This window comes from Anarhichas minor, unplaced genomic scaffold, assembly GCF_050575085.1.
Source record: "Anarhichas minor isolate MPS153535 unplaced genomic scaffold, ASM5057508v1 ptg000074l, whole genome shotgun sequence".
NCBI classification, from domain to species: domain Eukaryota; kingdom Metazoa; phylum Chordata; class Actinopteri; order Perciformes; family Anarhichadidae; genus Anarhichas; species Anarhichas minor.
This window is the reverse complement of record NW_027466520.1, coordinates 6,709,493-6,734,521: the sequence shown is the minus strand read 5'-3', so window position 1 is coordinate 6,734,521 and position 25,029 is coordinate 6,709,493. Positions and strand designations below refer to the sequence as shown.

The following is a 25,029-nucleotide window of genomic DNA, read 5'->3' as shown; positions in this document are numbered from 1 at the left end:
ACAGTGAAACCTTTATGCAGTTTAGAGGATAAACAAATAAGCTCATACAGCTCTTTGATTTATCTTATGCATATTTTATGTAGACTTCCTAACTGAAAACATGTTCAGTGATTTCATGTTCTTATACTAAAATCAGTATATTTTCTATAGCATTATAGGCAGTGTGTTGTTCGTGCTCAATGCATTGACATTCTTTGGGATTTCTTTTGTATAAACCACTGGAATTCATCTGTGGCTTTTGGTCTCTATGGTTGAGAGAAAAACACTGCGTGTGATGTCATGCTGTAGTCTCCTGCATGACTACCACCACAAACATATGGCCAGAGATCCCAGACAAGACGGAAATGTCGGGCCAGTGACTGCATATAGCTCACATTTGGCCACCATTAAGAAAATGTGGTTATTGTTAAGTCTTTAGGTAGATCTTACAAGAATTATTTTTGGTTCTCTTTGATCTGACTACATTAAAAAAGGCTTTACCTCTATGCTGCTTTGCCACTTAAACCTAATATAAGTCCAGTCCCTTTGGTCGTTCTTCTTAATCATCCATCAAAACATCGCTAAGAATGTTTCATCTACTGGGGTTGCAGATTGGGAGGTTAGAAAATCAGGGTTTTCACTATGACTTCTTCTGTTGGCCCAAATGACCCTTAAACTGTGGCCCTTTAAATGTGGACCTATTTGCAGACTGGTTGTAACCAAAGTAGGTTATTGCAAGCATATAATTTAATCTAAACATTAACCACTGTTGCCACCCTTTGGCTAAATTCAGAACTACAAGAAAAGATGTACTGCACGTAAACATATGACTGAGATGCTGATTGATTTTATTTCCCACGTTCCATTTGACAGGATACACAGTGACTTCTATTGTGTAACCTGGACAAAAACATACAAAGAAAATAAAAGTCAGGCAACTAAAATATGCAGATGAAGTGGTAACATTTTCAGGATCCTGTCATAAAGGTATTAGGAGGCTCACTGAATAGATCCAGTCTTGGAAGGAAGAGACTCTGGTGAAGACTGTGGGTTTTGTCACTTGGTTGCACATGCCGATTGGACCGTAACTGACAACACCGTGGACTCTCCAGGCTCCGTCTGTGAAACAGCTCAGGGGACCTCCGGAGTCGCCCTGGGACAGGTAGCAACAAGAACAGACACAAGAAGAGAGGGTCCAGCTTGAAGACCGTAGGATGAGAAGTAGGACGTTGCCTCTTACTCAACCTGTTTGATACAGCTTTTACTTAGACAGAGATCCACTGGGTGGCATTGTTGTCAGAATGATCAATGAGTTGCCACTAGTGCAGGATCACTGACCATTTGAGTCGCTTAAAGTGTTCCGTTAAATTAGAAAAAATTGAAAAATAATCCACAAAAAAAGAACATTTTGTATGGTCATGGTCTTGCATTAATGGAGATCAAAACAGTATGCACACATGTGTTTGCTTTACCTGGCAACCTGATATGACTCCATCCCCTCCGGCACACACCATGGTTTTCAGAGCAACGCTGCCCCACCAGCCAGGCTGGGAGCAGACTGCATGCTCCACCACGGGGATGGGAGCCACCTGCAGGATGGCAGGCACGCTTCCTCCGTCTGTAAAAAGAGGAGAAGAGGGAGTTTATGAATCTTTTCATACTGCAGCTGCCCTAACAAAGTGCTGTTGCTTGCAGTGTGCATTCAATTGGGACATACTACTTCCTCATAACACTGCTTCTTGAACTTTCACCCCCTTGCTCTTATATCTGCTGCACAGAGGAAAGTGGGTCAGAATAACAAGAAAAGCATGCTGGCTTACATACTGCAAAATGCGTCCAGAAGCAATAGGACATCCTGTGCTGCATTTAACATACTATGTATTGAGACATACAGTTTTTTTTCTGGCATACTCAATAGTACGGTAGTATGAGTGTGTTCTCACAGTTGATAAGTCCCCAGCCGGTGACGTAACAGGTGAACCCATGAGGTAGCATCTCGTTAGGGCGGGGAAGTTCGCCGATGGCCACGTAGCCGTTGCCGTACACAGGATTAGCCAGTCTCAAGAGAGCAACATCATTTCTGATCGACAAAAAAACAAAAAGGGGATGAGATACCGTAGTTTTGTTTCCATCTACTTGTGCAAAGCAATGAAGTTCTGTGGCCATAGGAAAGTGGTAATACAGGATTGCTCCCAGTTGTAAATGTGAATACTAGTGATGCCCCCCGCCCCTGAAACTATCCCCGTGGGCCACTGCTGTCAATACAAGTGTGCTTTTGAGTGGCTAAAGTAAGAGAAGTGGTCTGACTTGTTTTCATTTTACCCTTTGCCAAGGTCTCCATTCCAGCCAGGATGGACAACAATCATATTCACACGGATGAACTGCTCACTGCCGTCATCCTCATACAGGTTATACTCACCCACCACCACACGGTACACACTAGGATCCATGCTGAGAGGAAAGTAAGAAATAAAGACACACTATGCTTATCATGTGTCCAGCGGACAAGGAATAGGCAGAACAGGATTGGCGGCGTTTGTTCCTGGCTATTCAGTGCATTCTGTTGAATGTGTATTGATGTCAATGAGGACAGTGAGAGACCCAACCTGAGGATACAGTGAGCTGCAGTCAGAATGTAGAACCTATCAACGATAGAGCCTCCACAGATGTGGTAGAATGAACCTTCATTGTATGAATCATACTGGATAGAAGCCTGAGAGAAAACAGAGAACAAATACACATCATTCCTCAGTATGATGAGGTCTAGCAGCGCAATGCTGAGCCTATTTGCTCAATAAGAAATAAGAAATTCACTGGATCGTATTATCACAAAAAGGACCATACTTGTATAGAACCACTGTAAAGGAAATTGTTGTTTAAAGTAGTGCATTTTCACCTGCCATTTCCAGGTGTTGGGTTTGGCATCATGGCCTCCTATGACCCTCTCATTGTGCACATTATGGTTGAAGGGTGTTTCAGCACAAATCAGCCCTTTGGTGCAGAGATAAGCATGAAAAGAGAGTCCATTGGTGACAGTAATAGCACTGAAAAGGTCTATTGAAAAGCATGTCTGTATATTTCTTGAAAAACTTACCAATGCAGGACAGAAAAGCCGCAAGCCAAATCATGTTGGAGCACTGTGGACCAGACGGTTTGCTTTTCACTATTTATATCAGTTTGAGACTGGACGACCTTCAGAAAGTATTATGCCACCGTTAAGTTACCTGCCAACATCATAAATCCATGCCAATAATTCCAGATCGAATGAGCAATGTCATGTTGTAGTGAGGTGTTACGTGCCGTGTGTTGTGGGAAAAGAGGGAAAAGATTGGAAAAATGTTTATATACAGGTAGTCAGAAACCATATAAATCTCTCAAAATCCATTTAATTATATAATCATTGTAGTTGCATTTTTATTTTTTAGGAAACTTTAAAAACAAGCGCTCATACTTTTTTCTTATCATTGTGGGAAAAGAGCAGGTGCATTCACACACAGCCAAATTCATCTATCTAAGCCCTCCAAAAAGAGCAAACATACATTTTCCTACAGATAACTGTTCAAACTGATCCACAGCCACTGAACAGCAAAATATGCTCCACAGCCCGCTAACAGTATATGATGTTATTGTTGGAATGCTGTTAAGCGTTCCAACTATTGTTCTTCGAATCTTTATTCCTCCTTATTTTATATTTCTTCCATACGCTTTTTGCTACTTAACTCCTTCCACATTTTTTAAGCTACAGAAACCGTTTAACTATCAAAATGTTCAGCTCTTTCAGCTCATGTCTGCTATATCTCTTCATATTTCTAATCTTTAAACTTTTTGAATTATTAAGCTTTTTGCAATTTTTATTTTGAATAGGATGTCTATGGAGAATATTTTTAAATCCTCTTAAACTTTTTCAACTTTCAAATCCTTCTACTTCCTCATACCTTCAGCTACAGACACCATTTTAACTTTCAAATTTTGAGAAAATCCTGATCTATTGCCGCAAAATTCAGCTTTTTGATATCTTTTATACTTTTTGAACTGTCCCATTTGAACTTTTATGATTTTTTCAGTCCTTTTCTGACTTTATAATGGGTGTGTATTGCGCAGTTTAGAGTGCGTGATGTCACCGCTAGAGTGAAGAGCAGCTTGAGATTCTTGTGAAAAAAACATTTGTATTTTGCCACTGTGTCCACAATCTTCACTCTTCATGCATAATTTCTGGATGTAAAAGTAGCTAATCTTGTCCTTGTCGTAGACAAATTACTTTGGAATCCCACAGATTTACACATTTGGCACAGAAGCCTGTAATTGAGAGGAAAACCAACTTTCTGCTCTATAGAGACCAATGTTAAATTTTGCTTCAAAAACATCTTCCACGGAACACGGTACCCCATTTCTAGATCGCCAGTTCAGCCACATTTTGTACACTACAGACACAATTTTTACAGGATCTGTTCTTCAACTCATCCTTCCTCTCATTTATTAATATCGGAGCAATAGGAGCTACGGTTATGGGAGTTTTGAGGATTTGTTTGAGAGTTGTTTCCCTGTTTTATCTCCATGAAAAGGCTGCAAGGACACAGGTGTTTCTGATTAAGCTAATTAGTGATGCGGATTACAGACACACGCACTCCTCTCTCTCTCTCTCTCTCTCTCTCTCTCTCTCTCTCTCTCTCTCTCTCATACAGTCATTCAGGTTCTTAGAGATCTTTAGAGGAAATAAAAGCCCCACAAAATGAATTCTAACTGAAATGCTTATGATGAAGCCTGACATTTAATAACCTGTTTGTGTTTATCTAACTTTATGAGTCCATCTCTTCTCCCCTTCTCCCCCCACCCCATTTCAAAATAAAAGCCCCACAGAGTGAAATATAACTGAAATGCTTGTGATGAAGCCTGTCATTTAATAACCTCTGTTTATGTGTCAAACATTATGATTCTGTCTCCTCCTCCTCTCTCCCCCACCCAGCCCCACCCTTTCAAAAATAAAAGCCCCATGGATTAACTGTATTTAAACATTAAGCTCAAAATTAGGCTTTTTTGTTGAAATAATGAATGCTCTTACTAATACTGCGACAACTACTACTACTGCTGCTAATATTTCTAGTATTACTACTACGACTTCTTCTACTACAACTTTTTCTGTTGCTACTATTACTACTGCTATTACTGCTACCATCAATAGTATTACTACTACTACTGCTATTACTACCACTACTACTATTACTTATACTACAACTGCTACTATTACTACTGCTATTCATGCTACTACCAGTACTAATACTACTACAGCTATTAGTACGACTGCTACTAGTACTACTACTCAGTGGTGTATAGTAACGAAGTAGAAATACTTCGTTACTGTACTTAAGTCGTTTTTTTGGATATCTGTACTTTACTTTACTACTTATATTTCTGTTGACTTTTACTTTTACTTCACTACATTTTGCAAAGAAAACTGATACTTTTACTCCGATACATTTCCCCTGAAACCTTCGTTACTCGCTACAAAATCAAATCTATCTTTAGAAACAAAATGAATCATGAGACCAGCGTCGGGGACTGTGGTGGAACAGAGACTGCAAGCAAGCAGGTTTGGCGAATCAGTGGTCCTAGCTTGCAAGTTAAATCGTTGGTTAATCACGTTAATGCGCAATTGCAAACAAGTGCTCTCAAAGCCGCGGTGTTTTGATTCCCAGTGGTGCCCAGGATGCTAGATAGCGAGCGACTACATTAGTAGAATTCCACTCTACGATGACTGATTTCATGACGGAAGCAGAAATGGAAGCACGTGCTACTCCCGCAACAAACGACGGTGGTGACGAAGACCAACACCCGTGGATCGCTAGCGAGTTAGTGAGCTGAGGATGTGTTGACAGTTGTGCAGCACTAGTTGGCTAACGTTAGCTATAGCTAGCCACCACACCATAGGATTGACAGGAGCCGCGAGAGCGCAGCATTTGGGAAATCCTTCCCAGCTTTGCGCAAGCTGTCTGTGAAGCTACTGATACTACTACTTCTTCTAAATACTAATACTTCTACTACTAATGATACTTCTACTACAAATATCACTACTGCTGACATTTTTTAAGCCACTTTTACTGGAGTAGTTTTCCAGTAAGGTATCTTTACTTTTACTCAAGTATGGCTTTTGAGTACTTTATACACCACTGCTACTACTACTGCTATTACTGCTACTTCAAATACTGCTATTACTATTACTACTACTTCTACTACTGTTATATTAAATACTACGACCACTACTACAGCTATTACTACTACTACTACTGATACTACTACTTCTTCTAAATACTAATACTTCTACTACTAATGATACTTCTACTACAAATATCACTACTGCTGACATTTTTTAAGCCACAGAAACCATTGGAATATCAAAATGTTCAGCTCTTTCAGGAGAGGGGTGATATGACTTTTCATATTTGTAATCTTTAAATTCTTTGAAACATTAAGCTATTTGCAATTTTTTTTAATGGGATTTCTATGGAGAAAATCTTCTAATCCTGTTAAACTTCTTCAACTTTCAAAGCCTTCTTCTTCCTCATACTTTCAGCTACAGACACCATAGTTAGACATTTCAACTAGAAGGGTTTCAGCAGTGCAGTTTAAATGCTTTCAGGCTTCAACATTTTTCAGACGGGTAGTCTCCCATTTCTTAATTTTCAGCAATTGTTTTACAATTAATTTCAGCTTTCAGCATTCCAATGCATTTTCAGCAGGAAATGCATTTTCTAGTTCAATATTATATTGTGAAGAACAATTATTATTGCCTATTATTTTAATAGGCAGTCTCATGTTTAGAAATGCCACTAAAACTAAGTAAATTGCAAAGATACCATTTAGTGCAAATCAGCTACCGGTCCGAGGTTCTCTTTAAGCGGAGGCATTGAGGCAAATCAGGGAGGGGTGAGCTATCGGCCACGCTCTCCCATTAGGCCAGGTGAGCGATTCACATAGAGAGAGACCTGAACTTCGCCTTTCTCCCCCTTCTCGCAGCCTCTCGTTGCAATCAGGGGCGCTCACAGGGAGTGACCGGACAGCGGGGCACAGGTGCCGTGGATCCGTGGTCACTCCGACGGCAGCTCGGGTCTGTCCGTCGCCGGCAAGGGTCCTCTCAGTTCGCGCATCCACAGCTGAGAGCCCCTTGTTCCACTTTTGTTCGTTTCAAACAAAAGGCCTCTTATTTATTTATTACTTCTTGTTTCTTGATAAATTAAAACATTTTGATAAGAAATAATTGTGAATAAATTAAATAAAAAATGATTTTTAATTAAGAAAAAGAAAAAAAAATTAAAATATTTTTTTTATTGATTAAAAATTAAAAATTGAGAAAGCGTGTGGGGGGCACCGCGCACTACAACATTCTTTGGGATTTCTTTTGTATAAACCACTGGAATTCATCTGTGGCTTTTGGTCTCTATGGTTGAGAGAAAAACACTGCGTGTGATGTCATGCTGTAGTCTCCTGCATGACTACCACCACAAACATATGGCCAGAGATCCCAGACAAGACGGAAATGTCGGGCCAGTGACATTTGGCCACCAATAAGAAAATGTGGTTATTGTTAAGTCTTTAGGTAGATCTTACAAGAATTCTTTTTGGTTCTCTTTGATCTGACTACATTAAAAAAGGCTTTACCTCTATGCTGCTTTGCCACTTAAACCTAATATAAGTCCAGTCCCTTTGGTCGTTCTTCTTAATCATCCATCAAAACATCGCTAAGAATGTTTCATCTACTGGGGTTGCAGATTGGGAGGTTAGAAAATCTGGGTTTTCACTATGACTTCTTCTGTTGGCCCAATGACCCTTAAACTGTGGCCCTTTAAAATGTGGCCCTATTTGCAGACTGGTTGTAACCAAAGTAGGTTATTCTATGGTATAGCAAGCATGTAATTTAGTCTAAACATTAACCACTGTTGCCACCCTTTGGCTAAATTCAGAACTACAAGAAAAGATGTACTGCATGTAAACATATGACTGAGATGCTGATTGATTTTATTTCCCACGTTCCATTTGACAGGATACACAGTGACATCTATCGTGTAACCTGGACAAAAACATACAAAGAAAATAAAAGTCAGGCAACTAAAATATGCAGATGAAGTGGTGACATTTTCAGGATCCTGTCATAAAGGTATTAGGAGGCTCACTGAATAGATCCAGTCTTGGAAGGAAGCTACTCTGGTGAAGACTGTGGGTTTTGACACTTGGTTGCACATGCCGGCTGGACCGTAACTGACAACACCGTGGACTCTCCAGGCGCCGTCTGTGAAACAGCTCAGGGGACCTCCGGAGTCGCCCTGGGACAGGTAGCAACAAGAACAGACACAAGAAGAGAGGGTCCAGCTTGAAGACCGTAGGATGAGAAGTAGGACGTTGCCTCTTACTCAACCTGTTTGATACAGCTTTTACTTAGACAGAGATCCACTGGGTGGCATTGTTGTCAGAATGATCAATGAGTTGCCACTAGTGCAGGATCACTGACCATTTGAGTCGCTTAAAGTGTTCCGTTAAATTAGAAAAAATAGAAAAATAATCCACAAAAAAAGAACATTTTGTATGGTCATGGTCTTGCATGAATGGAGATCAAAACAGTATGCACACATGTGTTTGCTTTACCTGGCAGCCTGATATGACTCCATCCCCTCCGGCACACACCATGGTTTTCAGAGCAATGCTGCCCCACCAGTCAGGCTTGGAGCAGACTGCATGCTCCACCACGTGGATGGGAGACACCTGCAGGATGGCAGGCATGCTTCCTCCGTCTGTAAAAAGAGGAGAAGAGGGAGTTTATGAATCTTTTCATACTGCAGCTGCCCTAACAAAGTGCTGTTGCTTGCAGTGTGCATTCAATTGGGACATACTACTTCCTCATAACACTGCTTCTTGAACTTTGACCCCCTTGCTCTTATATCTGCTGCACAGAGGAAAGTGGGTCAGAATAACAAGAAAAGCATGCTGGCTTACATACTGCAAAATGCGTCCAGAAGCAATAAGACATCCTGTGCTGCATTTAACATACTATGTATTGGGACATACAGTTTTTTTCTGGCATACTCAATAGTACGGTAGTATGAGTGTGTTCTCACAGTCCATAACTCCCCAGCCGGTGACGTAACAGATGAACCCATGAGGTAGGATCCCTTCAGAGTAGGAAAGCTCGGCGATGGTCACGTAGCCGTTGTCGTACACAGGATTAGCCAGTCTCAAGAGAGCAACATCATTTCTGATCGATAAAAAAACAAAAAGGGGATGAGATACCGTAGTTTTGTTTCCATCTACTTGTGCAAAGCAATGAAGTTCTGTGGCCATAGGAAAGTGGTAATACAGGATTGCTCCCAGTTGTAAATGTGAATACTAGTGATGCCCCCCGCCCCTGAAACTATCCCCGTGGGCCACTGCTGTCAATACAAGTGTGCTTTTGAGTGGCTAAAGTAAGAGAAGTGGTCTGACTTGTTTTCATTTTACCCTTGTCCAAGGTCTCCATTCCAGCCAGGATGGACAGCAATCATTTCCACACCGATGAACTGCTCACTGCCGTCATCCTCATACAGGTTATACTCACCCACCGCCACACGGTACAGACTAGGATCCATGCTGAGAGGAAAGTAAGAAATAAAGACACACTATGCTTATCATGTATCCAGCAGACAAGGAATAGGCAGAACAGGATTGGCGGCGTTTGTTCCTGGCTATTCAGTGCATTCTGTTGAATGTGTATTGCTGTCAATGAGGACAGTGAGAGACCCAACCTGATGATACAGTGAGCTGCAGTCAGAATGTAGAACCTATCAACGATAGAGCCTCCACAGAAGTGGTAGAATAAACCGTCATTGTATGAATCATACTGGATAGAAGCCTGAGAGAAAACAGAGAACAAATACACATCATTCCTCCGTATGATGAGGTCTAGCAGCGCAATGCTGAGCCTATTTGCTCAATAAGAAATAAGAAATTCACTGGATCGTATTGTCACAAAAAGGACCATACTTGTATAGAACCACTGTAAAGGAAATTTTTTAAATTTTTTTAAAGTAGTGCATTTTCACCTGCCATGTCCAGGTGTTGGGTTCGGCATCATAGCCTCCTATGACCCTCTCATTGTGCACATTATGGTTGAAGGGTGTTTCAGCACAAATCAGCCCTTTGGTGCAGAGATGAGCATGAACAGAGAGTCCATTGGTGACAGTAATAGCACTGAAAAGGTCTATTGAAAAGCATGTCTGTATATTTCTTGAAAAACTTACCAATGCAGGACAGAAAAGCTGCAAGCCAAATCATGTTGGAGCACTGTGGACCAGACGGTTTGCTTTTCACTATTTATATCAGTTTGAGACTGGACGACCTTCAGAAAGTATTATGCCACCGTTAAGTTACCTGCCAACATCAGAAATCCATGCCAATAATTCCAGATCGAATGAGCAATGTCATGTTGTAGTGAGGAATGGGGAACAGATTGGAAAAATGTTTATATACAGGTAGTCAGAAACCATATCAATCTCTCAAAATCCATTTAATTATATAATCATTGTAGTTGCATTTTTATTTTTTAGGAAACTTTAAAAACAAGCGCTCATACTTTTTTCTTATCATAGTGGGAAAAGAGCAGGTGCATTCACACACAGCCAAATTCATCTATCTAAGCCCTCCAAAAAGAGCAAACATACATTTTCCTGCAGATAACTGTTCAAACTGATCCACAGCCACTGAACAGCAAAATATGCTCCACAGCCCGCTAACAGTATATGATGTTATTGTTGGAATGCTGTTAAGCATTCCAACTATTGTTCTTCGAATCTTTATTCCTCCTTATTGTTGGAATGCTGTTAAGCATTGTTGGAAAGCTGTTAAGCATTCCAACAATAATAACTTTTATGATTTTTTCAGTCCTTTTCTGACTTTATAATGGGTGTGTATTGCGCAGCTTAGAGTGCGTGATGTCACCGCTAGAGTGAAGAGCAGCTTGAGATTCTTGTGAAAAAAACATTTGTATTTTGCCACTGTGTCCACAATCTTCACTCTTCATGCATAATTTCTGGATGTAAAAGTAGCTAATCTTGTCCTTGTCGTAGACAAATGACTTTGGAATCCCACAGATTTACACATTTGGCACAGAAGCCTGTAATTGAGAGGAAAACCAACTTTCTGCTCCATAGAGACCAATGTTAAATTTTGCTTCAAAAACATCTTCCACGGAACACGGTACCCCATTTCTAGATCGCCAGTTCAGCCACATTTTGTACACTACAGACACAATTTTTACAGGATCTGTTCTTCAACGCATCCTTCCTCTCATTTATTAATATCGGAGCAATAGGAGCTACGGTTATGGGAGTTTTGAGGATTTGTTTGAGAGTTGTTTCCCTGTTTTATCTCCATGAAAAGGCTGCAAGGACACAGGTGTTTCTGATTAAGCTAATTAGTGATGTTGATAACAGACACACACACACTCCTCTCTCTCTCTCTCTCTCTCTCTCTCTCTCTCTCATACAGTCATTCAGGTTCTTAGAGATCTTTAGAGGAAATAAAAGCCCCACAAAATGAATTCTAACTGAAATGCTTATGATGAAGCCTGACATTTAATAACCTGTACAATAAATATCAGATACTTTAAGACTTTTACTCAAGTAGTATTCTAATAGGTGACTTTTTACTTTTACTGGAGTAGTTTTCCAGTAAGGTATCTTTACTTTTACTCAAGTATGGCTTTTGAGTACTTTATACACCACTGCTACTACTACTGCTATTACTGCTACTTCAAATACTGCCATTACTATTACTACTACTTCTACTACTACTACTGTTATATTAAATACTACGACCACTACTACAGCTATTACTACTACTACTACTGATACTACTACTTCTTCTAAATACTAATACTTCTACTACTAATGATACTTCTACTACAAATATCACTACTGCTGACATTTTTTAAGCCACAGAAACTATTGGAATATCAAAATGTTCAGCTCTTTCAGGAGAGGGGTGATATAACTTTTCATATTTGTAATCTTTAAATTCTTTGAAATATTAAGCTATTTGCAATTTTTTTTTAATGGGATCTCTATGGAGAAAATCTTCTAATCCTGTTAAACTTCTTCAACTTTCAAAGCCTTCTTCTTCCTCATACTTTCAGCTACAGACACCATAGTTAGACATTTCAACTAGAAGGGTTTCAGCAGTGCAGTTTAAATGCTTTCAGGCTTCAACATTTTTCAGACGGGTAGTCTCCCATTTCTTAATTTTCAGCAATTTCTTTACAATTAATTTCAGCTTTCAGCATTCCAATGCATTTTCAGCAGGAAATGCATTTTCTAGTTCAATATTATATTGTGAAGAACAATTATTATTGCCTATTATTTTTAATAGGCAGTCTCATGTTTAGAAATGCCACTAAAACTAAGTAAATTGCAAAGATCAATTTGATTGTATTCTGAATTGCTTGGAAGTCTGTGACTTGGGTTACATTATGTACTGAATATCACATGTAAAGGGTTTTTTGTGCATAAAAACTGCATATATTATACACTTTTTATTGCACATATACAAACCCTAACAAAATGAAGCGTTGCCTCATTCATAATAGAACAAGACCTTTCAAAGGTGATTCTGTCACCAGTGTGAACAGTTGAGGACACTAGAGAGTTGATGTACATATCTCACCCTTTCTACATCTGTTTCAACAGCCTTTCTGGACCCTTTAGAAATTATGCATGCAGGTCCTGTTTGTTAAAACTTGTTCTGATTAATTGTATACTTTGAAAAAGTGCTGAGCGCACGTTGGAAATGTATTATTCGCTTTTTGCCTTTTTTAATTACTTTGAAATCCATCCGATATATGTTCTTACGCCAAGAAGAGGGCACTGATTTTTGCAAGCAAACGTTTGTTTCTCTTGTATAAAACATCAATTCTCATGAAGAAATGGCAACAGTGAGTGTTTATCAGTGTAATGTATTACAGTACAGCTTTTTTTTATTATTTTATTTTCAAAGAACGTGTCTTACTTTTCGCCTTTTGTGTTGTACATATTTCTGCTTGAATGGTCCTGCAGAGCAAACAAAGCTGCTTTATTTTTTACATATTCACACTTTAACCTGCTGTTAAAAAAAACAAAACAGTTTCTTTCATCTAAGCCATTTTGACAGCCTGTCCCTCCAAATAATAATAAAAAAACATTTTCTAAATGCTGTTGTTTGTCATATGCTGATTTGTTATACAGTGAAACCTTTATGCAGTTTAGAGGATAAACAAATAAGCTCATACAGCTCTTTGATTTATCTTATGCATATTTTATGTAGACTTCCTAACTGAAAACATGTTCAGTGGTTTCATGTTCTTATACTAAAATCAGTATATTTTCTATAGCATCATAGGCAGCGTGTTGTTCGTGCTCAATGCATTGACATTCTTTGGGATTTCTTTTGTATAAACCACTGGAATTCATCTCTGGCTTTTGGTCTCTATGGTTGAGAGAAAAACACTGCGTGTGATGTCATGCTGTAGTCTCCTGCATGACTACCACCACAAACATATGGCCAGAGATCCCAGACAAGACGGAAATGTCGGGCCAGTGACTGCATATAGCTCACATTTGGCCACCATTAAGAAAATGTGGTTATTGTTAAGTCTTTAGGTAGATCTTACAAGAATTATTTTTGGTTCTCTTTGATCTGACTACATTAAAAAAGGCTTTACCTCTATGCTGCTTTGCCACTTAAACCTAATATAAGTCCAGTCCCTTTGGTCGTTCTTCTTAATCATTAGAAAATTAGGGTTTTCACTATGACTTCTTCTGTTGGCCCAATGACCCTTAAACGGTGGCCCTTTAAAATGTGGCCCTATTTGCAGACTGGTTGTAACCAAAGTAGGTTATTGCAAGCATATAATTTAATCTAAACATTAACCACTGTTGCCACCCTTTGGCTAAATTCAGAACTACAAGAAAAGATGTACTGCATGTAAACATATGACTGAGATGCTGATTGATTTTATTTCCCACGTTCCATTTGACAGGATACACAGTGGCATCTATCGTGTAACCTGGACAAAAACATACAAAGAAAATAAAAGTCAGGCAACTAAAATATGCAGATGAAGTGGTGACATTTTCAGGATCCTGTCATAAAGGTATTAGGAGGCTCACTGAATAGATCCAGTCTTGGAAGGAAGAGACTCTGGTGAAGACTGTGGGTTTTGTCACTTGGTTGCACATGCCGATTGGACCGTAACTGACAACACCGTGGATTCTCCAGGCTCCGTCTGTGAAACAGCTCAGGGGACCTCCGGAGTCGCCCTGGGACAGGTAGCAACAAGAACAGACACAAGAAGAGAGGGTCCAGCTTGAAGACCGTAGGATGAGAAGTAGGACGTTGCCTCTTACTCAACCTGTTTGATACAGCTTTTACTTAGACAGAGATCCACTGGGTGGCATTGTTGTCAGAATGATCAATGAGTTGCCACTAGTGCAGGATCACTGACCATTTGAGTCGCTTAAAGTGTTCCGTTAAATTAGAAAAAATAGAAAAATAATCCACAAAAAAAGAACATTTTGTATGGTCATGGTCTTGCATTTATGGAGATCAAAACAGTATGCACACATGTGTTTGCTTTACCTGGCAACCTGATATGACTCCATCCCCTCCGGCACACACCATGGTTTTCAGAGCAATGCTGCCCCACCAGCCAGGCTGGGAGCAGACTGCATGCTCCACCACGGGGATGGGAGCCACCTGCAGGATGGCAGGCACGCTTCCTCCGTCTGTAAAAAGAGGAGAAGAGGGAGTTTATGAATCTTTTCATACTGCAGCTGCCCTAACAAAGTGCTGTTGCTTGCAGTGTGCATTCAATTGGGACATACTACTTCCTCATAACACTGCTTCTTGAACTTTGACCCCCTTGCTCTTATATCTGCTGCACAGAGGAAAGTGGGTCAGAATAACAAGAAAAGCATGCTGGCTTACATACTGCAAAATGCGTCCAGAAGCAATAGGACATCCTGTGCTGCATTTAACATACTATGTATTGGGACATACAGTTTTTTTCTGGCATACTCAATAGTACGCTAGTATGAGTGTGTTCTCACAGTTGATAAGTCCCCAGCCGGTGACGTAACAGGTGAACCCATGAGGTAGCGTCTCGTCAGGGTAGGGAAGTTCGCCGATGGCCACGTAGCCGTTGTCGTACACAGGATTAGCCAGTCTCAAGAGAGCAACATCATTTCTGATCGACAAAAAAACAAAAAGGGGATGAGATACCGTAGTTTTGTTTCCATCTACTTGTGCAAAGCAATGAAGTTCTGTGGCCATAGGAAAGTGGTAATACAGGATTGCTCCCAGTTGTAAATGTGAATACTAGTGATGCCCCCCGCCCCTGAAACTATCCCCGTGGGCCACTGCTGTCAATACAAGTGTGCTTTTGAGTGGCTAAAGTAAGAGAAGTGGTCTGACTTGTTTTCATTTTACCCTTGTCCAAGGTCTCCGGTCCAGCGTGGATGGACAGCAATCATATCCACACGGATGAACTGCTCACTGCCGTCATCCTCATACAGGTTATACTCACCCACCACCACACGGTACACACTAGGATCCATGCTGAGAGGAAAGTAAGAAATAAAGACACACTATGCTTATCATGTATCCAGCAGACAAGGAATAGGCAGAACAGGATTGGCGGCGTTTGTTCCTGGCTATTCAGTGCATTCTGTTGAATGTGTATTGATGTCAATGAGGACAGTGAGAGACCCAACCTGAGGATACAGTGAGCTGCAGTCAGAATGTAGAAACTATCAATGATAGAGCCTCCACAGATGTGGTAGAATGAACCTTCATTGTATGAATCTAACTGGATAGAAGCCTGAGAGAAAACAGAGAACAAATACACATCATTCCTCAGTATGATGAGGTCTAGCAGCGCAATGCTGAGCCTATTTGCTCAATAAGAAATAAGAAATTCACTGGATCGTATTGTCACAAAAAGGACCATACTTGTATAGAACCACTGTAAAGGAAATTGTTTTTTAAAGTAGTGCATTTTTACCTGCCATTTCCAGGTGTTGGGTTTGGCATCATGGCCTCCTATGACCCTCTCATTGTGCACATTATGGTTGAAGGGTGTTTCAGCACAAATCAGCCCTTTGGTGCAGAGATGAGCATGAACAGAGAGTCCATTGGTGACAGTAATAGCACTGAAAAGGTCTATTGAAAAGCATGTCTGTATATTTCTTGAAAAACTTACCAATGCAGGACAGAAAAGCCGCAAGCCAAATCATGTTGGAGCACTGTGGACCAGACGGTTTGCTTTTCACTATTTATATCAGTTTGAGACTGGACGACCTTCAGAAAGTATTATGCCACCGTTAAGTTACCTGCCAACATCAGAAATCCATGTCAATAATTCCAGATCGAATGAGCAATGTCATGTTGTAGTGAGGAATGTGGAAAATATTGGAAAAATGTTTATATACAGGTAGTCAGAAACCATATAAATCTCTCAAAATCCATTTAATTATATAATCATTGTAGTTGCATTTTTATTTTTTAGGAAACTTTAAAAACAAGCGCTCATACTTTTTTCCTATCATGGTGGGAAAAGAGCAGGTGCATTCACACACAGCCAAATTCATCTATCTAAGCCCTCCAAAAAGAGCAAACACACATTTTCCCACAGATAACTGTTCAAACTGATCCACAGCCACTGAACAGCAAAATATGCTCCACAGCCCGCTAACAGTATATGATGTTATTCAATATTATATTGTGAAGAACAGGCAGATTTCAGTGGAAGATACAGATGTGTACTTATATCGGCCTTGTACAAACATAATTAACTATATGCATGTAAAAGTTCAGATACATATTGACATTTCTGGAGGTAGCATTTTACAAGATCAAATATAATCTGTTAAATTGCAAACATTACTATCATCATTGTTGTTATTATTATGTTATTCCGTTTTGCATGTATGTTTTCTGTGGAGAATATATTAGTGATATAAAACTTCATCCGGGGCTGCATAACACATGCAGTCAGTATTCCTTCGTCTAATCAAATTAGTACATTTTCATCAATGCAGCTGTAAAACGCTCACTGTCTTTTGTGCTAGAATAAGATCCTATCCTTGTAAACCAATGCAACATGGGAGATAAGCAAACAAGTTAGGTTAAGCGTGTAGGTTTGTTTTCTCCCTTGGAACATTGGCCATTCTACCGAATTTGTTCAAAGTGCTGTCCCCCAACAAGAAAAACTATTTAACAAAACAATTAAGTATTCAGACATAGATATTTAATAAGAATGTGTTATGGTATATTTAAACCCAAGGCATTAAATTAGATAGTGATAAGCTAAATATATACAAAATCATCATTTATAGGGTACTTTCTATTGGGAAGTAGATGTCCCCAACCCTGACATCTAAATTTCAATTTCTGTAAATAACACTTAAAACAATTTTTCGATTTTGTTCAATGGTGTAATTTCAAAGATCTTTATGATTAAGTTTAAACAGAAGTTGTAAGATTTAGATTTATTGTGGGTTTAATTTTAAAATTAAAAAACTATACCCAAAAAATCATGTCCCCAGTTTTCATGTCACCACCGAAACACAAGAGTTTTAGTCCATTGGCTGAGCCTGGTTTTTAGCCACACCCCTGCATTTTTGACCAGGCAGTGACACTGCATCCCTGTCCCTCATGGCTGAATGGTAAGTAGCTAAATCCCATACTTTTGATATAAATGTGTTCCAAAGTCTGAAAATCGGCGTGTAACCTTAAGAATTGTCACTACCGAACACATATTCTCTTCAATTAAGTAAAATTTTTGGGGCTTAATGCAAAGTATTATGTTTTTATGTGTGTACACCTCTTCAAATATGTGTATGCTAGCCATCCGCTTGCTAGCATTCTTTAGTTATGCTCAAAGTTAGCTAGAATTGTCACTACCGAAACAGTCACTACCCAAACATATGGTAAAGTCTCTCTTTCCATTCATTCTCACTTGGCCATCTTCTGTTCTCATATTCCCATTCCCTTTGAATCAAACTTTATTTCATAGTCTCATAAGATTCCAATACAAGCAATACTTATCATATCTTGCCCAATGTCCTTTTATTTTACCCGTTATCTGTCTGCAGGTGCCCTTGAGGTCAAAGTCATGCACAACATTGGGCGAAACCGCTTTTATTGACCGCGACTAGAGGACAAGATCTGGCACACAGTGGACAAGGTCGTCACCTTAATCCCTCCACCAGAAAACGTCACACAGAGGCATGTCCAGATCAGCCCAATGTCACACGACGTTGGGCTGATCTGGACACTCTTGGGCTGTCCAGATCAGCCCAAGAGTGTTCACCGCAGTATGTGAAAAACTAAATTTGTGAATGGATTTGTGATGGTGTCTCACACTGAACCCCCTTAAACATAGAGTACAACATAATATCAGTTATTTGTCAATGTTTTCTTGTTCTCTTTTACTGAACCCACTTCGGTAATTTTCCATTGATAAGTAATGTTTGTACTTTAAATGGTTCTGGATGAACAATCGTTATGTCTTCAAAAATAAAATTATTCTATTGACCACAAAACATTTGTGTTTGTAATATTCCCAACCTAAGGCATGTTATGAGTTAAGATTAAGCAATAAGGTTGAGGAAATATGACACAACCTTGCAAACAAAGTACTGTGGTCACAACCGAAACAGTGGATGTTTTGTAAAAAATAAAGTATATTGAGTTATCAACTAAAATGTTATGATACTGATTGGTTTAATGTATGTTCAATTGTATCAATCATCAACTCTGGAATCAATATGATCAGTATTATGCATTTTACAAAGAAATATTGCATTTAGATTTTGATGAATTGTATCAATTGAACTTAGAAATTTGGTACAAATCTCATTTTTATTGATTTAATTGTGAAAACCTTCAAGAAATATTTGTAAAAATACTCTTCAGAGAAGGGAAGGAAACACAATCGTAACAGGTTAATAATAATACTTTTTTACTATAGTGTATTACTATGTTTCGGTAGTGACAATTTTTGGGAGAGGAAAAACATTCCAACACAGTCTGAAAATACAATATAAAAATTGACGGTTCTTTTACTAGATATGTGTACTTTAGATATGGTACAATATATATACACGGACAAAGTTTTGGGAATAAAACATACAAAATTTTAAAATATTTCCAACCTGACTTTGAACCAATTGAATGACTAGAATGGCCCAACTATGTAACCAACATATGAGCTGTTCCCATGTGAAACTCTTCAAATCAGATGCAGTGTCTGAGTTTTTATGCCTGATTTCCAAGCATGTTATATGTAACTACCAAACACATTGATGAGTTGTATTAAATATCCAAATGTTTTGCGGACAATGACATTTTTCCCTGAATGTAAAACCCCCCAAAAACGCACGCAAGGACGGCTAATCAACCACCGATTGCTCGATATCCTCATGGCGATCATTCTCAGTCCAGGCTCGATGATTCTGACATCTTTATTTATTAGCTGTGCCTAGCTCGGAAGCGGGGCTGCTGTCACAACGTGCCTCGGCTGTAGCCTTTAGCAATGACTTCTAACATTGCTCTACCTCACTGACAGTAAAGTCAGTGTCTGTATTGCTTAGTTAAATACACTCTCGAGGGCAATGGGGTTGCCGCAGAGCTCGTTTTTGTCGGACGGGGGAACCCACACTGGATATCATGTCCACGGGGTACGTATAGTGCGAGGTTAGCACTAGGTTTGTCCCTAACGTTACAGCTCATTTTTTACCCATCTTTAGTCACTTACTTGCTCACTAGTCTATGTCAGTCCTGGACAAATGTTGCTGCATTTATCTGTGCGGAAACACTAGTCACTAGTTTTTAATTGTCCGGTTATTCTGTACGTGTTGTAACTCGTGACGCCATTAATGGTGTCCCCGCCCATGATGAGGTGGCACTTGGCACCCACCCAGACTATTATCTAGCTTTTACTAGACACTGCAATTGTTCAGAAGCTTAACCTGATACTAGTAGCCGAAGCATACATTATACAGTTGCATGTCAACCTATCAACCATGTGAGGAACACACCGACGGTGCGATATCGCGCAAGGAGGCTCCCCAAATTCTGGCCGATGCAATATCTTTAGTTGGCACATGGGGGCGACTATAACACTGTAGCCTTTATGTCAAATCAGCCATACGTCCATGGCCAAGTCTCATATGTGTTTGTATCATATTTCAGGTTCAAGAGGACTCGCCAGCTCTGAGGGCTGGTCTGGAGCCCTTCTTTGACTTCATTCTCTCCATCGGGAATACACGACTTGTGAGTAGTCTCCTGTGAGGCTTCAGTGTATTGCATGTTTGGCATGTCCGCTCTCCACCAATGGGCCCCTGTGCACGCTAAGACGGGCCCCTGTGCACACTAGTACTAGTTATGAAGCACAGACAGACGCACACCGTTAGACGTGTTGGATTTTACAGTCAATGAGTTACCTAGGCTGTTGTATTTGGAGTAGCTCTCTCTACGGGACCCTTTCTCCCCTGCAACAAGTGGATGTTGATGGAAGAAATGTTGTTAACCATTTACACGATGAGGACGATAGATGCTTGTCAACTGTCTTAAGTCTCATGTGAAGTTGTAGTTTTATATACTCTTTTACAGGACACCAAAGATTACCTTCTTTGTTTTGGTCTGGTCCCTTTAACTCATTTTGGACTGTTTAAATGTACATTGATGTGTCCTTCTGTGCCAAGCTTGACATCCATTTTTTTTTGGTTCCCAACAATAACATTTAAACATCAAGCCTGAATTATAACCTGGGCCATACAGTCTGCTTTAATCTCATTTCATGTTCTTCTTGCGCTGACTCAGCTGGAATATTCCACATTTCTCTTGTTTCTCCAGAATAAAGAAAGTGACTTGCTGAAAGATCTTCTAAAAGCCAATGTGGAGAAAGCAGTGAAACTTGAAGTGTACAACTCTAAAACACAGCGGGTGAAGGAACTGGAGGTGATACCCAGTAACATGTGGGGTGGTCAGGGTCTACTGGGCGCCAGCGTCCGCTTCTGCAGCTTCGAAGGAGCCAATGAGAACGTTTGGCACGTCCTGGTAAGTCAAGTCTAGCCCTAATACGGGCTATTCTTTAACTTTCTCTGTTTAACTCTTGCTGCCCTGATATAAAAACAGTCTATTGTTCTAGCCAGGGGATCCTAACCATTAATAAAGTGATGTACTTGTAAGATTGTTACCTCCCAATAGGGTACCACCAAATGGAAAAATTGTTATTGTCCAACATAGATTCACATATAGTGATTTTTAAATATAAATTCCTTCATAATTGTCCCCTTTCAGGATGTGGAAACCAATTCTCCTGCAGCGTTGGCCGGCCTTATTGCTCACGATGACTTCATTGTAGGAGCTGACCAGGTGTTGCAAGATGTAAGTTGTTGTTTTTTTGGTCATATAAATGGATACATTAGGATACTAGCATTCATGAACAAATGCAGTGCAACATCCTAAATTCCTGTCCTTGTTGTGTTGCAGTCAGAGGATTTCTTTTCTTTGATTGAAGCCTGTGAGGGGAAACCTCTGAAGCTGCTGGTGTACAACACACAGACCGACCAATGCAGAGAGGTAGTGGTGACTCCGAATGGAGCATGGGGAGGAGAGGGAAGGTAGGCATTATGTACAGTACATGTACAGACACAATAAACCATTTATAATAATAACCCTTGTTTTGTTTGTCTTGGATTGTAGCTTAGGCTGTGGCATTGGCTATGGCTACTTGCACAGAATCCCAACTCGTGCAGCTCAGCCTCAATCCACTGTGATCGACAACAGTGAAGCGCTGGTTGCAAGCGACCACACTGAGGTACATGTTATCACATCTTTATTATCTTAAACGTCCCTTGGTAGTTGGATAGTTTTTTCCCTTTTCTTAAACACAGTTCTCTCTTACCAGGTGCCTTCCGTGGATGCATGTAGCCACTCTATCGTCAGTGAAATAGATTTGAGTCAAATCGAAGGAGCTGTGCAGGACATGCGCGTGACCTCGTCTACTCAGCCAGCTGTGGACTTGCGTAATACTATTTTAAGAAGCATTCATTTGTTTTCATCGTCTGATTCAGTTGACCTGTTTTCACACAGAATAAAATGTATGAATTGCAGATATTTCCAACATACCCAAAGCAATGACTCCAGACTTTTCAGACACGGTTTCCACCAGTGACATGGGCCAGAGCTCCATGTTTGCTAATTATGGAGACGACTCTGGGGATCAGTGTAGCTTGGGTAAGTACCTCTACAACTGATTGAATTGTGCAGCTGAATGAAACAATTACATGTTGTCAATGCCACCCAGCGTGAAAAAAAACCCCAGTTTAAAACCAGCTATTGTTTGCATGTCTGGGTTCATTTAATGACTCAGTTGGTGAACTATTTTCTACTTTTATCACATAATAATAATCCTCCCAAATGATAGATTTATGAATGTGTGTGAAACACAACTAGAAAAAGCAATAGCAGCGTATTTCTAAAACATTGTCACGGTTTTACAAGTATCCTGAGGTGTAGCTTTCCTCTAACTGCTTGTCTATGTATGTATTTTTTTTTACAGATACCTCATCTGTTGACCAAAGACCTTCATCCCCAGAGAGGGAAGAGGAATCAGACATCCAGGAGACTGAGCAGGAGGATGTAATTGACCGGATCACTAACACTTCCCTGAGCAGAGAGACTGCGGATGACCTCGCAGGCCTTGAAATCACCACAGAGAACCCGAGTGACGCGAGTATCCCAGAGGTGCAAAATAGTAGTTCTGAGCCCTCAGGCTCAGTGAATATGATGGAGGAAGAGGCGGCTGAGCCTGCTGCCGCGTCAGACAGTTAGGAGGACCAGAGTATAAGAAACCTGTTCAACTCATAACTGATGCTCGTTGCATTAGAGCACATTGGGATACAGAATGCTTCCTTTATGATTGTAAGTTGCATCAATGGAACTATCTTTTCATTTCCAAGAGTTTATTTATATCCAGGTAGCATTGCTGCATGCTGAATTGCACATTTTAGATAGTATGTTGACAGGAAAGAAGGTTAATACAAGATGAATGTACTCTTTAATTTAGGCAAACTGTCTCAACATCAAGCAGGATGAAGCCTTAGTTGCTGTTTAAAATCATCCTAGTTTGCACTAAAAAAAAACAAAGGTGAATAATATATAACTATAAAGTCATTTTTGTCTGGTTGCTCTCACCTGCTGAAGTAGTTTGAAACACTGTTGGAAAAAGAAAGTTCGAGCTGGAGTTCACACAGATTCATCATGTGGTTTTATTTGAGGTGGAGGTTTTTTAACTTTTGAGTTTGAGATGAGTACGTGTGAACAGATTCTTTTAATCTCAGGCATTTAACATTTAAGCCACTTTGCCTTGCGTCCAATTTTAAAGAATCTGCCTTTCTTATGTGTAGGTTTGACTTGACTGGTGTAAATGAGTGAGCTGTGTTTGATGCAGCTCTCTCATTGTTTTCTGTTTCTTCTCTTTATACAGATTTTAATTAAATTATGTTTCTGATTTGTATGGATGGACAAAACTATTCAATTATTTATAAAAAAAAGTATATGCTCAAGATGAACCTGCGGTAGTCAGATTTTTTATTTTTTTTTACTCTGCTAGATGTTTGCATAATTAGAATGATTAAGTATCAGCTTTTAGTGTAGTTTAACCACTGAAGAGAGGATAAAGCAACAGCTCATACATATCGCATAGTAGGATATATATACGTATATTCACTCTATAAAAATACAAATAAAAGTTGATGTTACTTCCTGCTTTGAGACAGCAGGTGTCAGCAAACACCTCATTATAGATCCCGACCAGGAAAGCTTCAATTTTCTGCCATTGCAGCTTCAAAATTGCTGTCAAATTCTCGGTGGTCTGTATCGTAGTAGGAATAATGAATGGCGACATGAAGCTGTACTATGTTTCTGCAAAAATCTCATCTCCTTTATGAACTCTTCAGGGATCTGTTTGTCCGATCTATAGCAGAACAGAAGCAGCTTGCATTAGTGAGGGAAACTTGACAGCACTGATGCCTCACAGACCCGGTGACATGATGCATCATTTGTACCATTCATATCTTCCAATGCTGCATAGGTTCAGCTTTGGCAATACGTATGTTACCTGCTGGAAAAGCCCTCTTCAAAATGTAATCGGAAGCAAAAATAATTCTGAATTGGTAATGATGGTTCTCTTGTTCATGATGTAAAGACCTATGTTTTCATTTTATTTAGCTTTTTTTTTTATCTCACCCCCTGAGGATCCTTGTGTTCTTACACGCATGCAGCACCAACCATTAATTATAACATACACACACATTACAATTCATCCTCAATATCTCTATTTGTATCCTTTGTAATTCTATATCAGAATAACCAAATATTAGTGAGACGCAGGAAAGCTACAGTAATAGAGGGGGAATACCCCTCAATTATTTAACGGGCCCCTCCTCAGTTGGAAGATGGGGGGGGGGATGGGCATTAAAGGAGAGAAGACTGTGTGGGAAGAAAGGCGAGAGGGAGATGCGTTTGTCTTCTTCATCCAGCAGTGAGTGGTGTTCTTATGACGCCTCCCTCTGAAACACCTGTATGTGTGTCAAACGCAGGATTATATTTCTAAGATGAATATGTGAGCGGCTCAGTAGCTTTAACTCTGCCTACACACTGACATGTAATAGTAGCAATGAAAAATAAATGCCTCAAGCTTCTCAAATCAACAGTACACAGCTTTTTCTTCTTTTTTTTTAACACTGTTTCATTGCATTGCCTCCATGTTATATTTGCAATGTGAAGATAGCTTTATTTGAGGAAGCAGCCTGAGGCAAAAGCCAGCAGCTGCGTGCCGGGGGAAGCCGAGAGGTGAAGTATAAAGGGGGCCCACCTCTGGAGGAACATGCTTCGCCTTCATTTTCTCCCTTTTCTGCGACTGTTTCAAAGGACACTGTGACGCAGATGAACCCACTTGTCAGCTAAGCTTTATCTCAACCCCTGAGA

General features: G+C 39.9%; 4 protein-coding genes across 5 annotated transcripts; 1 reads left to right on the top strand and 3 right to left on the bottom strand.

The window, feature by feature from the left end:
• Window positions 1-904: 904 nt before the first annotated feature.
• On the bottom strand, window positions 905-2,429 carry LOC142937790 (chymotrypsin-like elastase family member 1). The gene is made up of 4 exons (XM_076080879.1): window positions 2,302-2,429; window positions 1,923-2,059; window positions 1,452-1,597; window positions 905-1,132 (listed from the first exon to the last, which is right to left on the bottom strand). The coding sequence occupies exons 1-4, from the start codon at window positions 2,427-2,429 to the stop codon at window positions 959-961; spliced, it is 585 nt and encodes a 194-aa protein (XP_075936994.1). The 3' UTR covers window positions 905-958.
• Window positions 2,430-8,029: 5,600 nt separating this feature from the next.
• Window positions 8,030-9,590, bottom strand: LOC142937789 (chymotrypsin-like elastase family member 2A). Its single transcript, XM_076080878.1, has 5 exons — window positions 9,463-9,590; window positions 9,084-9,220; window positions 8,614-8,759; window positions 8,145-8,294; window positions 8,030-8,041 (listed from the first exon to the last, which is right to left on the bottom strand). Exons 1-5 carry the CDS (start codon window positions 9,588-9,590, stop codon window positions 8,030-8,032), a joined length of 573 nt encoding a protein of 190 aa, XP_075936993.1.
• Window positions 9,591-12,950: 3,360 nt separating this feature from the next.
• LOC142937465 (chymotrypsin-like elastase family member 1) lies at window positions 12,951-19,896 on the bottom strand. 2 transcript variants are annotated; one of them, XM_076080416.1, is made up of 9 exons: window positions 19,790-19,896; window positions 16,232-16,361; window positions 16,034-16,128; window positions 15,744-15,850; window positions 15,460-15,588; window positions 15,081-15,217; window positions 14,611-14,756; window positions 14,142-14,291; window positions 12,951-14,038 (listed from the first exon to the last, which is right to left on the bottom strand). In XM_076080416.1, the coding sequence occupies exons 2-9, from the start codon at window positions 16,263-16,265 to the stop codon at window positions 14,027-14,029; spliced, it is 810 nt and encodes a 269-aa protein (XP_075936531.1). In that variant the 5' UTR covers window positions 16,266-16,361; window positions 19,790-19,896; the 3' UTR covers window positions 12,951-14,026. The 2 variants fall into 2 exon arrangements, with proteins under 2 accessions (XP_075936531.1, XP_075936530.1); XM_076080415.1 differs by lacking the exon at window positions 12,951-14,038 and having other exon boundaries at window positions 14,055-14,291.
• Window positions 19,497-24,752, top strand: LOC142937464 (Golgi reassembly-stacking protein 1-like). Its single transcript, XM_076080414.1, has 9 exons — window positions 19,497-19,712; window positions 20,227-20,307; window positions 20,890-21,093; window positions 21,337-21,423; window positions 21,529-21,659; window positions 21,742-21,856; window positions 21,947-22,064; window positions 22,153-22,275; window positions 22,601-24,752. Exons 1-9 carry the CDS (start codon window positions 19,647-19,649, stop codon window positions 22,870-22,872), a joined length of 1,197 nt encoding a protein of 398 aa, XP_075936529.1. The 5' UTR covers window positions 19,497-19,646; the 3' UTR covers window positions 22,873-24,752.
• The last annotated feature ends 277 nt before the right edge of the window (window positions 24,753-25,029 follow it).